The sequence below is a fragment of the Tachypleus tridentatus genome, chromosome 9 (genome assembly GCF_004210375.1).
Source record: "Tachypleus tridentatus isolate NWPU-2018 chromosome 9, ASM421037v1, whole genome shotgun sequence".
NCBI lineage: Eukaryota > Metazoa > Arthropoda > Merostomata > Xiphosura > Limulidae > Tachypleus > Tachypleus tridentatus.
In genome coordinates this window covers 65131567-65148767 of record NC_134833.1, presented here as the reverse complement: position 1 = coordinate 65148767, position 17201 = coordinate 65131567, and the positions used below count along the sequence as shown (strand labels likewise).

The 17201-nt window shown below is 35.8% G+C and overlaps 1 protein-coding gene across 1 annotated transcript in view; it reads left to right on the top strand.

Annotated features, from left to right (window-relative positions):
- Positions 1 to 8689, top strand: part of LOC143225332 (uncharacterized) — a 49971-nt gene extending 41282 nt beyond the window's left edge. Inside the window, exon 2 of the mRNA XM_076454536.1 lies at positions 8152 to 8689. Coding sequence (XP_076310651.1) covers positions 8152 to 8627 — 476 coding nt within the window. The 3' untranslated portion in view covers positions 8628 to 8689. The remainder of the gene's footprint in view (positions 1 to 8151) is intronic.
- Positions 8690 to 17201: the final 8512 nt, after the last annotated feature.

Below are 17201 nucleotides of genomic sequence, written 5' to 3'. Positions count from 1 at the left end.
ACTGAAGTACTATTTTCAGGTTCTCAGCTACAAACTCAAGTGAATGACCTAACAATAATGCATCAATAACACAGACCAGGCATTTGTAGCCCTTTCAGCATAAGCTGTATTAGCATACTCAAGTGTTAGATGTGGTGCATAGACCTAACGACATCTATAACATGAAATGAATATAAACAATCTCTTTTTTTTTTTTACACGTACAGTCATGTGGAAAAGTTAGGACAACCTATGAAAGTCTGTGTATTTTTGTAATACTTTTGGATACATAAATATTTAATCTCAATTTTAACAATACCGAGAGATTATAGGAATATAACTAAACAATGAAAACTGAAGAAAAGACTTTTCAAGATCTTCTGTGAATGTCATGCTACAAAAATGCATATTCGAACTAAGGAAAAGTTAGGACACCCTACCCCCTAATAGCTAGTGTTACCCCCTTTGGCTGAAATAACTGCAGTCAGGCGCTTTTTGTAGCCATCTACCAGTCTCTGACATCGGTCTGAAAAAAATTTGCCCCACTCCTCAATACAGAATTCTTTCAGCTGTGAGGGGTTTCTTGCATGTACAGCCCATTTCAAGTCACCCCACAGCGTCTCAATGGGATTAAGATCTTCGATTCGGCCATTCCAGGACTTTCCATTTCTTAGTTTTCAGCCAGTCCTTGATAGATTTACTGGTGTGTTTTGGGTCATTGTCATGTTGCAGGGTCCAGTTCTGCTTCAGCTTTACTTTTCGTACAGATGGTCTCACATGATCCTCAAGCACCCACTGATACACAGTAAAATTCATGGAGGATTCTATGATTGTGAGCTGTCCAGGTCCTGCTGCAGTAAAGCAGCCCCAAATCATGACACTTCCACCTCCATGCTTCACAGTTGGTATGAGGTTCTTTCCTGGAATGCTGTATTTGATTTACGCCAAACATGTCCTCTGTTCTGGTGTCCAAATAATTAAATTTTGGAGTCATCTGTCCAAAGAACATTATTCCAGAAGTCCTGGTCTTTGTCTACATTCTCTCTGGCAAACTTCAGTCTGGCCTTGATGTTTCTCTTAGAGAGCAAAGGTTTTCTCCTTGCACACCTCCCATGCAAGTTAAACTTGTGCAATCTCTTTCTGATTGTAGAGGCATGCACTTTCACATCAGCAGTAGCCAGAGTCTGCTGTAGGTTCCGTGATGACATTTTAGGGTTTTTGGAGACCTTTTAGCATCTTTCGGCCTGCTCTCGGTGTGAACTTGCTTGGACGACCAGACCTGGGCATGTTGGCAGTTGTTTTTAAAGCCCTCCACTTGTTAACTATTTTCCGGACAGTGGAATGGCTGGTTTCAAATTCTTTTGAGATCTTTTTAAATCCCTTACCAGACTCATAAGCTGCTACAATTTTATATCTGAAGGCCTCAGACAGCTCTTTTGTTCTCACTATGGTGCTCACTCTCACTTCAACAGTCAGGAGCACACCAAACTAAATGTCTGAGGTTTAAATTGGGCAAGCCTCATTTACAATGCTGAGTAACGATCTTCTAATTATGTGCACCCGGTATGATACACCTATGTGTGAGTTGAGCCATTTTATGTGGGCATAAATGTGGGGGTGTCTTAACTTTTTCCTCAATTCAAATATGCATTTTTGTTGCATGACATTTACAGAAGATCTTGAATAGTCTTTTCTTCAGGTTTAATTGTTTAGTTATATTCCTATAATCTCTCAGTATTGTTAAAATTGAGATTAAATATCTATATATCCAAAAATGTTACAAAAATACACAAGCTTTCATAGGGTGTTTAACTTTTTCACATGACTGTAGTTGAAGGTTTGGACTCTGCATCAAGTTCAACTTACCAGTAGCCGAAAATCAGATACACAGTTAACACAATCAGTACTTCTGTTTATTAACTCAGTCTGGTGATAGATGTGCACAATCCACATTTAACACAATCAGTTCCTCTAGTTATTAACTCAATATGTTGGTATATGTCCACAATCTACAGTTGACACAGTCATTACCTCTAAGTATTTACCCAGTCTGTTACTAGATCTTCACAATCCACAGTTAACACAGTCAGTACCTCTAGTTATTAATTCAGTCTATTGATAGATGCTCACAATCTACAGTTGACACAGTCATTACCTCTAAGTATTTACTCAGTCTGTTAGTAGATCTTCACAATCCACATTTAACACAATCAGTTCCTCTAGTTATTAACTCAATGTTTTGATAGATGTTCAGAATCTGCAGTTGACATAGTCATTACCTCTAAGTATTAACTCAGTCTGTTAGTAGCTCTTCACAATCCACAGTTAACACAGTCAGTATATCTAGTTATTAACTCAGTCTTTACCTGTTGTCATGATCTGTAGAAACACAGTCAGTACACATTTTTTAAACTCGGTGTATTAATAGATAGTTCAGTCAGTACACGTTTTTATAAACTCGGTCTGTTAATAGATAGTTCAGTCAGTACACGTTTTTATAAACTCGATCTGTTAATAGATAGTTCAGTCAGTACACGTTTTTATAAACTCGGTCTGTTAATAGATAGTTCAGTCAGTACACGTTTTTATAAACTCGGTCTGTTAATAGATAGTTCAGTCAGTACACGTTTTTATAAACTCGATCTGTTAAAGATAGTTCAGTCAGTACACGTTTTTATAAACTCGGTCTGTTAATAGATAGTTCAGTCAGTACACGTTTTTATAAACTCGGTCTGTTAATAGATAGTTCAGTCAGTACACGTTTTTATAAACTCGGTCTGTTAATAGATAGTTCAGTCAGTACACGTTTTTATAAACTCGGTCTGTTAATAGATAGTTCAGTCAGTACACATTTTTATAAACTCGGTCTGTTAATAAATGTTAATAGATAGTTCAGTCAGTACATCGTGTTTTAGTCAGTTGTTTATCGTTATGAAAATAAAATCACTTCACCTCGTTTAATATTCAAATTTTTACCCTTGACTACTGTCCGTAACTAACACAACCAGGATATCTTGTGAGAAATTCAGTCAGTGTTTAACCGTTCGTATATCTTGTATGTTATTATAAACGCAATTTGCATACAAAACCATTTGGTGTGGTAGCTCGTGAGAGTTATTAAGCGTTAATAAACGTGAATAGAATTCAGCGTTACACTAATCATATTCGTATAGCAACTTAGATCTCATTTTTGTAATATATACATACGTAGTTAAAATGTCATTATTCCCCCCCCCCCCACCATTACCTGTGATAACAGCATATGTTAGTGAACCTTGTTCGAATGCCTAATAGCATTCGAACCAAGCAATATGATGGTGTAGAAATACAAATTTTTTACCAGAATGTGATCAAAGCATCTGTCGTTGTTTGTCAGATAAACACTCCAGAATACCTAATCTCAGCATCTGTTCTTGAATTACAGAAGGTTTCGATAACAATCGACCACACAGTTTCACCGTAGTTTGGTTTTGTCAGTTAGTTTTGTGATGAAACGGAAGAATATTATTTTTTCCACAAATAAAAAAAAAAACATGTTCGGATATATTTTGATACTAGGTTTGTGAGTTAGTTATTTGACTATGCCAGTTTATGATGAGGACATCAATATAAATATTTTTGATAAAAATAATATTTTGCCTTTCCAGTATATGGTTTACCCTCTTTTTAGTAATGCACCATATCCTTCTGTTATAAGAATTATAGCTTCATAATTATTCAGATACTGTAAAATTTGTAATAAATTACAATATTTTATTATTAATATTGAAATGGTGATACAAAAATGAATCTTAAATGATTTAATAAAGAAACTTTAAATAAAATTATTAAATATTCTGTAGAAAATATATGAATGTATTAAATAAATATAAAGAAATAAAAATAAAAGAAATTTTACTAAACATTTCTGACAACTATTTTTAGTTGTGAATAAGGTCATTTAACAACTTGACACTACTTTATGTGGATGAATACCTTACCGCATATAAAGACTTGTTCAGAGTATGAAAATTGATAATTACAGTAGATTTAATGGGTGTTGTTAGGAGTTATAATAATTGAAATAACTAGTTGGGACCCTTCAAACTAGTATAAATCGTTTACTGGGCTACCAATCGGTGCCTTTCTACCATAATGGGGGCTGAAATGCTAACTTCAAAAAGTAAGTTTATTTAGCTTACTTACACCCAAATGGTGGTACCTTATTCTTATTTTGTTTTTATTTACTTTTTATATTTTATTTTACTTCTTTACTTTGGAGAGCAGTCACCTTTCCCACAACTGTCTGCAGACAGTGAAGGGTGGTATAGATATGGAATGTTGTGGGTTCGAGCACCCATATCTCACTCTCCTATTTCTAATTCCTATTTATATTATTTTAATTTATTTTATTTTTATTTTACTCCTTTAATTTATTTCATTTCTTTCTGTGAAACTGGCGAATGGAGGGAAGACTGATAGACGGTGTATCCCCACCGCAATGTGGGTCCTACTTTTCAGTCACCTCCAAAACCAGGGTACATTCATTCCATATCCCACATTATAGCTCATACCATTGGATTCTTTCAATTGGTGTAGCGTTTTTTATTTTGTTTCGGCTTTTTTTTGGTTATGACAAATTAACATTAATCAGAGGTTTGGACTTGCTGTTTTTAACGCAGTTCTTACTTTTGATTTTGTTCTATTTTACTTAACTCTAAGTATTAACATTATCGTTAAATATATATACATACACAAAAAACACTTTTCTACTTTCTTTTTGATGAACATCTAGGTTATTATTTAATTATGGCCTACCGGTATCTCGTAGTTAAGCTTGAGTTTATGACATTAATATTCGGACTTCATTGCTTGCGTTAAACGGACTACAGTGGTAGCTCATACATTTTTTTTCACTTAACAACACAACTAGTGAAGTTAATTGAGTCGGTAATTTTTTATGTTTGTTTTAATTGATTTGGCTTGAATTTTGCGCAAAGCTACACGAGGACTATCTGCTATAGTCCTTCCTAATTGACAGTCACATATTAACGCCTCTACGGTTGTAAGGGCGAGCATGTTTTGTATGACGAGATTTGAATCTGCGACCCTTAGATTACGAATCGAGCGCCCTAGCCGTCCCTAATTTAGCAGTGTAACACTAGAGGGAAGGCAGCTAGTCATCACCACCCATCGCCAATTCTTGGGCTACTCTTTTACCAACGAATAGTGGGATTGACCGTCACATTATAACGCCCCCACGGCTGAAAGGGGCGAGCATGTTTGGCGCGATGGGGATGCGAACCCTCGACCCTTAGATTACGGGTCGCACGCCTTAACACGCTTGGCCATGCCGGGCCTCCAGGAAAGTGATTTTCTTGGTTAGTTTGAAAAAGTAAATTATAGAAAATATGGTAGGTGGATATTTTCCGTTCAAGTTAGTTTTGTTTGATTTACTTCTTTCGATTGGTAAGTATATCATAATTACCAAACATGTGCTTGACCACCATGTTCGGTGGCCTTAATGTTTAAGGAGTATAATTCATGGGCTAGATTTGGTTATAAATATTAAGTGATAATTGCTTGATTATTTCTTTCGACTATATTGTTAGTTGATTACTTGCCAGTAATTATTACACAGTACTCGCTTGGTGTGTTTGTTTTTATGTTTCAAAAGTGATTTTTGGTGTATGATGAAACTTCAATTGGTCATCAGCAGAAAATGGCAAACACTGAACAAATATTGACTGATTATGAATAAAACACCATTCCGTTGTACAAATAATTGTTTTATTCCATTTCTTTTGTTCTCAGTTTTACTAAAATCTGATTGATTAGCCGTGTCACTTATTATACTTCACCTAAATCCCTGGGCCTACATGTAGATTTCAAAGTGTAACGTTTCATTGAAGATTCTGATTTCATGTTAAGAATAAACTATCATTAGTAAGGTTTAATATTTCTTCAATTTTCAGAATATAATAATTCATCATTATCATGTGTACCTACCAATAAACATATAAAGTACGTACCTGTCTAATTTCAGCGCAAAATTTGTTAGAAAATACTGTTGATTGTTAAGTTAGACCTAGAGGAATAAGCATATTTTCACTGTGCTACAAGAAATAAAAACAACTATAAAACGATTGTCGTCTGCAATATTTTGCGGCTCTTCATCTTTGAAGGATTAAAACCTTAAGCCATGAAATATGTCCACAACCATTTTAAGAGTTTTAGCAAACTGTTTGTAATTGGACCTAAATGAATCGACGAGTTTTCACTGTTTTGCAAAAAAAATTGTCCGTTTGCAAGAATCTGTAACAGTTTTAGACTCGTATAGCAAAGGCCTTAACAACATTGGAAAATGACACATGATATACTTTCGATCAATCACGACATACAATCCATGTTAGGTGGGAGAATTATACCATTTATGTTATTGAAAGGTACAGTTGTTATGGGTGTCCTGTTCTTACGGGATTTTTCACCTATGCATTATAGTTGTTACAATAAATATCTAGAAATGATGTTTTAGACTTTTGTGTTTTGTTTTCACAAACTGTTAACGCAAATAAACCGAACAAAGTAAAGATAATAAAGAAAAGTTATTAGTTTTGTTTTTACCTGTCCATTAGAGGAAAAATGAATTTGCTTAATGAGCAAAAAACCAGTTTATTCAGTTTAAAATAACTTCCAAAAATACAAATTCTACAACGACAACACCAGTAGCATCATTTTGACAATTCTGTTCTTCTAAATGATGTCGTCTCTATGTTCTTTCTCTGTCTTTTATATGCAATAAAACACGAAATTTTTTGTTGTCCTTATTCAAAAGAACTTTTTCCTCTATAACTAAACTTTTTGTGATAAGAAAAATAATTTGTATGAAACTAAAAGTTGTTTGTTAACAGATTATGCATTATTTATTTAGCACAGAAAGTTAGTGTGTGTTTCCTGGATTACATAATGGTCGTAGAAGATGTAATGCAAGAAAAATGTATATTAAGTAGCATAACCTCATGCAGCCACAACTTCCATCTTCTTTCGCATATTAACGTATAACTAACTAATCTAGGTCCTTCTTCCTTCGTTGTTCCTAATTTTGAGATAATAAACAACAATTAGGGTAATTAGTCAATAACACCTTCCACCTTTGGTGACTGTGGTCAAATAATGGAAGATAACTGTCTCTCTTATCACGCCCAAACATTCCCTAAGTGCGGAACTGTAACCACAGAAAATGGCTAGACCCGCAGAAGCATTATGCAGTTCTTATGAAGAGTTACTCTCCCCCTCCAATGCTACAGCGGTACGTTTACGAACTTACACCGCTAAAAACCGGGTTTCGTTACCCGTGATTAGCATAGCACAGACAGCCTATTGGGTGGCTTTCTGCTTAATTCCAAACAAATAATTTTGTTTGTTTGTTTGTTTGGAATTTTGCACAAAGCTACTCGAGGGCTATCTGTGCTAGCCGTCCCTAATTTAGCAGTGTAAGACTAGAGGGAAGGCAGCTAGTCATCACCACCCACCGCCAACTCTTGGGCTACTCTTTTACCAACGAATAGTGGGATTGACCGTCACATTATAACGCTCCCACGGCTGGGAGGGCGAGCATGTTTGGCGCGACTCGGGCACGAACCCGCGACCCTCAGATTACGAAGCGCACGCCTTAACGCACTAGGCCATGCCAGGCCCACCAAACAAATAAACAAACCGATCAAGAGTTCCTAATTTCTTCACCTATCTCACTACCGAAACGTTTTATTTTGCTTTTTTTATTTTAGGAATGTGCTTCCTGCTGTTTGAGGTCAGCTTGAGTATCTTTACTTTCTATATTAACCTGAATTACATGAAATTTATCAATGCGTATTTGCATAATATACATGTTTATTATATATTATTTTAAACTGCACATACAGCTTTTTAAAGAATTATTGCTGAAAACTCAGAGTTCATTTTTTATAAATATAAGCGGTACGGAATGATGGGAGTAGCAATACTTTTCTGGCTGCGGATCCTTTTCCTGCATATTCACAGGTTAGGTAGAACATCCGGTTTGATTCATGAAACGTTAATACTGTATTTTTAAATCACCATTTTTTACAATATTTTTTATTGCTGACGAGATAAAAATATAGAAGAGGAGATCTAATAAAGAATAAAATTTCATTTATTTCATCATTTCTCTAGGTGAGCAGCAGAAGCAAGGACCCTCGGCCCAATATGAATTTCCATCTAGTGACGAGCTTCGAAATCTTCACCAAACACCAGAGGGGCGCTTGTCATCTTCCGCTTCTTTGCCAGCTCTTTGCACTGTATCCTACGAAGACGTCAATACCCACATTTATCAACATCAAATTACGCCATCTGCTGGTCTAGCGAGTTCACCTGGTAGTGTTGACTACCTACAAACTGGTATTGGTATCGGTACCAGAACAGGAAGTATACGAAGTAGAGGAAGTGACGTCAAACCTTTGTCTAGTGCGTGGAAAACAGCGCTTGGTGCAGCCTCAACTCAAACAGCGATAAATCGTGAAAGAAAACGACCTTTCCGGAAAGCTCCAAAAGCTGTCGAAAGACCCATTCGTGCGCTTTGTTGTCTAACCCTCAAAAATCCCTTACGAAAAACGTGTATTGGCATCGTGGAATGGAAATATCCTTTGTGAGAAAAAAGTTGCATTTATGAATGTGTAAATGTTTGTAAGTTTGGTCAGTATGATATCACGACGACATGGTAAGGCACTACTTTATTTATCACCCTAGAATAACAATAATTTAAACTCGAATTTGGATAAGTTGTCCTAAATTTCGAACTGATTTTGTTTGTGTGTAGCGAAGCATAAAGAAACACAATGGACTGTCCATACTGTGCTCACCACGAGTATCGAAACCCGGTTTTAAAAGTTATAAACCTTCAGATGTACATTTGAGCTACTGAGAGGGTGACAGCCTCGATAATCGACAGCATTTACTGTCGACCTTTAGATTTATTGTATTTCTTATTCGTCACGAGACTTTTTCTGTCAAGGGTTCGATTCTCCTCGGTGGACTCAGCAGATAGACCTCTGTGGCTTTGCTACACACACACACACACTTTTTTCTGTTTCCTTTAATTATCCTGACACTTATATAATCTTCTAGCTATACCACAAGTTTGGCTGCGCTTAGAGTAAAAGACCATTAGTTTTAGTTAATCTAAAGAGTTCAGTGAAGTAAAGCGCTATTGTAGAAATTGTGATGTGTTTTAGTTGTTTAAAGTACACTATGCTGTTACCAGTTTCTAGTATTTTCTGTTTGATGGTATGAATGTTTCAATTTTTCCATACTGCTTTGATATGAATGGATGAGCAAAATTTCATATGAACTCGTTCTTCTAGGGAATTTATTCAATGTGAGACCGAGCATGGCTCAGTACCTAGCGTACCTAACTACATATCTGCGGGTTTAGTGTTCGCGTCTCTTTAGTCAAAAAATGTCTTTCTCAGCGTTTAGAGCCAAGAGCGCGTTATAAAGATGACGGTAAAATCTATACATTGTTTACTACCTGTCTGTCAATTAAAAATTAGGGACGGTGCAATTAGCTCTTAGGTAGCTTTGTGCGAATATTTAAAACAAACAAGCAAACCTTCGAATGTGAATACTCTGATTAATTCTAAATTTCCCTTAAAGATAACTGAGCGTGCGTAAATAAACTAGACGCAAGTGTAAACACGCACTATAAACAATCTTTATATAATAACACAAACTAAAGTGTGTTTGTATCGTTTCAATGTAAAACACGATAACTTCTACTGGAGAATTTTGATATAATTTTGGTTTCCAAATCTGAGCTGTTGAATGTGTAGAATCATGTTTTAACCTGAGCATGGATGGGATTTTGAACCAAAATGTTGGAAGTGGAAGTCTGACTTAATTACTGGAAATCCGTATGATCTCTTTGCTCCCCGTAATCCAATCTATGAGTCTGACAAGGTATTACTTTATATTCTTAAAATCTATAGCATCATACTTCCTAGGGCGAGTGGTGCTTTCCACGTGACTGGTCATTCCTATTAGAAAATAAGAGAGTTGTAACCTAGATCTTTTCATTTGACTTACCAATGGAAAACAACAACAAAAACAACGATTACTGTTTACTTTCATACATGATACATCTTTGCAACTATTTTCTCTACGGCCAGATCTGGGGAAGCAACACTGGACAATATTTAGCTAGAGCAAAAGTAACTTAACAAATTTAATGATAACGACAGATCAAAATTTTTGAAAATGTTCACATCAAAATAAAAAAAAACCAGAAAACTAATCCATCATTTAATTGTCAACTTCTATTTCTTCTCATTGGTTCATCAAGATGTTTTGAAACGTTCAGTACAGATAATAATAAAATTAACGTGAACCACCAGAATGAATCATAACAAGAAGCTGCTTTTGATGTAAAGTCGAGTGAAATTATGAGATGTTTTATATATTTTAAAAAAGTATTTCATGTTACATACATGAACTTAGATTCGTAAAAAAGTAATTTTCGTAAAAAAGCAACTTAAAGACATTATAGAAGATACTGTTTATTTGATCTCAAACTTTCTTTGGTACTAAATTTGGTGAGCGTGCTGATCTCTAAATCCGAGAATCCATGGTTAACACCCCGTTTCTACGAGAAAAAAATCTTTCCGCACTTTGGTGTCAAATAAGAGTTACATTCACGTATCAGTATTAAAGTTACCCAAGAGTTGGCGGTGAGTGTTTTTTAGCAACTTTTTTCCCTCTAGTCTATTAGAAACGCCTAGTATATGTTGCGCTGCGCGAGTACCGGAATCAAACAAGAAAAAAAGTTATATGTTTTATCCGTCATATGTTCGAAGGGAATTTTACAACTGTTATTTGTTTGGAACAGTTACATTGATTTTCACCTACGTTGTTGAAGTGAGAAGAGAAAAAAAAATCATATTACGCTTTCCTCCTTAAAGAAAGTCATTTTGTAGGGCGTAGTTACGTTGATTCTTTTCTTAAATGGTTGTGTTTAGCTGTAATAGCAACATCGACGAAAACGTAAAAGAAAACGTATACCAAAATCAATATAATCAGCATGTATCCATTTGGTATACGTAAAAGAAAACGTATACCAAAATCAATATAATCAGCATGTATCCATTTGGTATACGTAAAAGAAAACGTATACCAAAATCAATATAATCAGCATGTATCCACAATCCCATGGGTTGTGGAAGCTACGTTTCAAACAATTTGATGGGAATCTAGACAACTATACTGAACCAGTGTAGGGTATAATTACAAAAGTTGCATCCATACTAACAGTGGTGAATTTAAGTCAGGTGAGCCCCGTGTACTAAGTACCTTCCTAGTACATTAACCAGTAACTAGCAAGGACTGGCGGTTAAAGTGCTATCTGGCTATGTATTAGTTGTATGATAAATTAAATCGCTAGAACCAACAAGAGTCTCAGTGTGTTTTTCAGACTACAACACTGAGACTATTGTTAGGATTTAGAGTTCCTAATTTTTTTTTTGAAAATCGATTCTAATTTGTAAGATATATCATCAACATTACAGTTTATGTTCCTAAAGGGCAGAAACGTATTTGAAACGCTGGAAGGTATGTTGAAAAAGCCTTCCGGTCGGATTGTTCACATAAAGTAACTGAATTATTTCGTTTATAAATCGTGACTGTTCGGGTTCTTATCTAACGCCCTGCAAACAAATGTTACATGGATTGCTAATATTCCTTTTATCTGGTTTAGAGCGAATGTCAGATCGAATTATGTCAACTCTAACCTCCTGCAAATATTTTCAAAACTTCACAATTTCTGATTTCGGAGTTCTTCTCTGTGGATCTTAATTTATAAACTAATGAGTATATAGTAGCGGTTTCAATTTAAATTATAAACCGCGATGTTAAAATTATGATTCGAATTAACGTGAAAGTGAGGTATATTTGTTGGTTGACTACACGGAAGGCAGATAGTCAAAAACACCCACTGCCAACTTTTGGGATGCTTTCCATCAACGAAAATTGAGATTGACTTTCTCATTATAATGTTTAGTGACGGGATTCGAACCCTCCACCCACGCCTTGCGAGTACTAACCACCAAGCTTTAATTACTTATGTCCCGATTTGTTTAATAGACCACTTAACAAAAATAATTCTAGATTGATATGTTTGTTTGTTTTGAATTTTGCACAAAGCTACACGAAGGCTACCTGTGCTAACCATCTCTAATTTAGGAGTATAAGGCTAGAGGGAAGGCAAGTAGTCATCACCACCCACCGCCAACTCTTGGGCTACTCCTTTATCAAGGAATAGTGGGGTTGGCCGTCACATTACAACACCCCCACGGATGAAAAGATGGTCATGTTTAGTGTGACAGCGATTCGAACCTATAAGCCTCAAATTAGGAGTCGGGCGCCCTAACCACTTGCCATGCCAGGCGTTGTTTGTCTTGAAGTTAAGCATAAAGCTACACAATGGGCTATCTGTGCTCTGTCCACTGCAGGTATCAAAACCCCGTTTCTAGCGTTGCAAGTCCGAAAACATGCCGCCGTGCCACTAGAGGAACAGATTTTGATTAAAAAAGAAACACATCATCGCTGAGGACCTGACGCGACGTGAAACGTGAGATGATGTTTTTAATACGATCAGTTTTCTTTCAGATGTATTTTTGTTATGCTTGAATGGGCAATCAAAAATACATTAACAGCCACTGAAACTGAATTCTGCAAAGCTTTATTTTATATGGTCTGGCTTTAAGTACTTAAAGAGAGCCCACACACGCTGTAGTCATGGATATTTCCATAGAGAACTGTTTATTCCTCTTGGTCAGATGGTTTTAATCCAGTCTTTGCAAAAAGTATTATTTTCATGAGGCATTTTTCACTTTCGAACTCGAGAACTCGGCGAGAAAAGTCCAATTGCTTTCACTCCAATTGTTTTTCCGTCTTTCCAAAGCATCTTGAACTGGTAGAAGGCCTGATATATTTTTTTTTTTTTGTGTGTAGGAATTTTCAAAGTTATGAGCATCAGTGTACACTAGAAACCAACTTACTTTTTGATATTATGTAGTACATTTATTTGCACACTTGACGCGGTGAAGTAATGTATTAAGTTTATGAGCGAGGTTATTTAAATGGCATGTTTAACACACAAAGTAAGGATTTAATTTACCAGGAATGGGTAGGTTACGTTTTATGGTGGTCAGGGTACAGATAACACATTGTGTAGCTTTCTTCTTAACAACGAATAAAAAAATGCGTGGTGAAAATGTTTCTTAAGTCCTGCAATCCTTTTCTGTACTTGTGTCACGTGACTTTCTTCTCTTTCTCTCTTTTTTAAGGACCTTTTCTGGTCATATAAATGTGCCAGACGAGCACTGGCGAAATGACGTTTCAATAATTATTTATGTTTTTAAGTACTTCAGTTTAGACATAAAAAAGGTTTTAAATAGAAACGAATCCTTCTAATTACATATTTTAAAAATATACATTGACAGTTTTTTTATTTGTGTCTTATAATTCTGATACTACATTAACGTTTTCTTTTGGGTCTAATATGACCTAGATGGTGTTGAACTCGTAATCCGAGGATCGCGAGTTTGAATCACGTCACTAAGTGGGTTTGCCCTTTCAACCATAGAAACGTTATAATATTTTCGTACACAAGTCATCGCCTTGAATGAAATTCAAATGCCCACGATTTCGTTTCGGTTTTGGCTTAGCAATAATCTGTGGGTCGCGAGCTCAAATCCACGTCCCAACAAACATGCTCACCTTTTCAGCGTTATAGTATAACTGTCAGTTCCAATATTCGTTGATAAAAGTGTAGTCTAAACGTGATTTTAGGTAGTTTTGACCAACTACTTTCATTCTAGGCTATCATTTCTAAATTAGGGAGAGCCAGCGCAGATTATTCTCGTGTGGAGCTTTGCGCGAAATTCAACAAACTTTAATAATGTATGATGTCATCCATTATATAATCACGTGTAATAAATCCGTTAACTGTTTCGATACTGCTTCTAGTGGTCCAAATCATTTTTTATTTTCCGATAAAACATTTTAATACTTTTCCGAAAGTATATTACCTACATTTTAGGCTAGGTTTGGTTTGAATTTCGCGCAAAGCTACACGAGGGCTATCGGCACTAACCGTTTCTAATGTAACAGTGAAACACTAGAGAGAAGGCTGCTAATCATTAATACCCACCGCCAACTCTTGGGCTACTGTTTCACCAACGAATAATGGGACTGACAGACACGTTATAATGTCTCCACGACGGTAAGGGCAAGCATATTTGGAAGGAGAGGGAATCGAACCTGCGACCCTCAGTTTGCGAGTCAAGCACCTATCCTCTTGGCAAGTCCTTCTGCTGGGACAGCGGCAGGTCTAAGTAATTAACACGCTGGAATCAGGGGTTCCATTCCTCTCGATGAACACAGCAGATAGGCCGATATGGCTTTGCTGTGAGAAAAACACACGCCACCTTGTTATACTGGGCCTAAATTTTAGAACAGTGCCTATTTATTTTGAAGGCCCAGCATGGCCAGGTGGATAAGGCACTTGACTCGTAATCTGAGTGTCGCGGGTTTGAATCCCTTTCACACCAAACATGCTTGCCCTTTCAGCCGCGGGGGCGTTATAATGTAACGGTCAATCGTTGGTGAAAGAGTAGCCCAAGAGTTGGCGGTGGGTGGTGATGACTAGTTGCCTTCCTTCTAGTCTTACACTGCAAAATTACGGACGGCTAACGCAGATAGCCCTCGTGTAGCTTTGAGCGAAATTCAAAACAAACCATTTATTTTGAGCTCAAAGCTACGTAATAGGTTGTCTGCTCTCTATTCACTGTGGAGAATCCAACCTGGAATCATAACGTTGTATATTTGTAAACGTTTTGCTCACCCACTCGGGGGAGGAAGACTAAAGACTAGGCTGAGCATGATTCTTAAAACATTTTTAATCTTTTTAATCAATCACTTTCTTCATACCAGACATTACAGAGTTTGTTAAATATTCAAACGCTCCATATTTTAGAGATGGAACACAAGCTGTTCTAATTTGTCTATTATACATTTTACACTGTCAAGACGACACAAAAATGTCTGAACTCTACTTTCTAGAATGTTTTACTAACAAATCTGTTAAAGGTTTGTACTCAGCTCAAACTACAATTTTGTTTTACTTAACTGAAAATTGCAGTTCCATTATGTAAATGTTGAACCTACAGTGAAAATATATTTTTAATGAAAGCCATCGATCGAACTCTTATCCATTATATATTATTATGTAAATACACTTTCCTCAAATTAGTTAAAATCATCCCAAATTTATTCAGATTTGTTGAAAGCTTACAGTAGGCGATTTAATTTTTTTAAACAGCAGAATAAGTACAATGTTTCCACCGCTAGAACGACCATTCTTTTAAGCACAAAGACAGAATAAAAAATTTCCCCGCTAGTACAGCGGTATGTCCACGGATTTCCAACGCTAAAATCAGGGGTTCGATTCTCCTTGGTGGACTCAGCAGATAGCCCGAGATGGCTTTGCTAAATGAAAACACGCACACACAAAGATACAATTTTCCAACTACTCAGAGTAAGTTTTCAACAAACTTGAATGTCACAGTTCGATGGGGGAAAAAACAAACCATCCTTGTACTCTATTCTAAGCCTACTGTCTACAAAACATTTGTCTATTGTGTAACTGGAATGTATTTGGTCATACAAGTCCAGTAGGTCTCTGTCTAATTTGAATGCACAGTAACTAAGGTTTTATAAAGTTTGCTGCATGTTTTATATATCACCAGTGAACAAAGTCTGAGTTTCAATTAAATAAAAGAAAACAGGATACATCGTGGTTAGGTTTGTTAGAATCTTCAGAAATTGCGTGTTACGAACTTTCCTGACCGTGTGGATTTTGATATGTCATTTTATGTTGTTTTTTTCCTTTCGTTTTTCGGGCATGCTCAATTTTAGTCTAGACTACTTCAGAAACCTCGCCCTTACCGTGATTTATACAAATCAATTTGTGTTTCATTAGAATAGTTCGTTGAAATGTAACTAATCTTGCTATGATTCCCTTGTTACTCTGTTGTGATATAAGCGGTGCACGCTGTGACATTCTGTCATGATATCAATAATACATACATATGTATGTATGTGTTTTAGTAAAAAAGAATACATTTTGATGAAATAAACAAAATCACAGGGATGGACTGCGTTAAAAACAGCAAATCAAAACCTCTAACTAATTATATTAGTTTGTTGTAACTTAAAAAAAACAAGCCGAAACTATTTAGTTTATTTTATTTAAACAAAAAAACGCTGCACTAATTGTACACATACATAGAAATATACCTACACACTGCGAAGTATTAAACTTTGTGATTTCTCGTATCTATAATGAGTTTCTATAAGATAATTACCTCATCAGTCATTAACAGTCCAGACTACGAATTATGATTTACTTGTATCCGGAGTAACTAACATAGTTTTATAATTCACTTGTATTTGACGTAACTAACACAGTTTTATAATTCGCTTGTATTTGACGTAACTAACACAGTTTTATAATTCGCTTGTATTTGACGTAACTAACACAGTTTTATAATTCACTTGTATTTGACGTAACTAATATAGTCTTTTGAATCTGTAATGCCATTGTCTACATTGCTAGGCTACGAACCCAACTTATAACCACTTGTAGTTAACTCAATTCAACGGATATCTGTACATGGTTAGGTGAAACACTAATTCAAGTTATTGCACTAATTACTATGTTGTTCCAATCTCTAAGTGCGCATAAGCATGTACAAACCAGTACATTATGAATGAAATACGTGTTTTCATCTCCAAACCACAATCGTGCGCGCTTGTTAAATTTCACTTTTAAGTTACGATGTCATCCTGTATCTTGTATTGAATAATGCGTGTAAAACTGCGCTATTTTATGATTTCGCTAAGGTACAGTATAAAATCGAAAACGAATTCTTTATGTTTCACCATTTACATGGTCAATCCATTCGTCGTATGTTGACTTGCAACGTGCTTGCTCACTTTATATCACCAGTTAATTTTGCTGTTATTTAAATTTTCTCATCTTCTCGGCGGTCGTTATCAGTTGTGTAAACTATAATTAAATAAAGCATGATCACGTGACCTTCGATATTTGGATACACGTTTTGTTCGTAGTACACGCTATATTTAGATGAATTATGATAAATAAATGAACA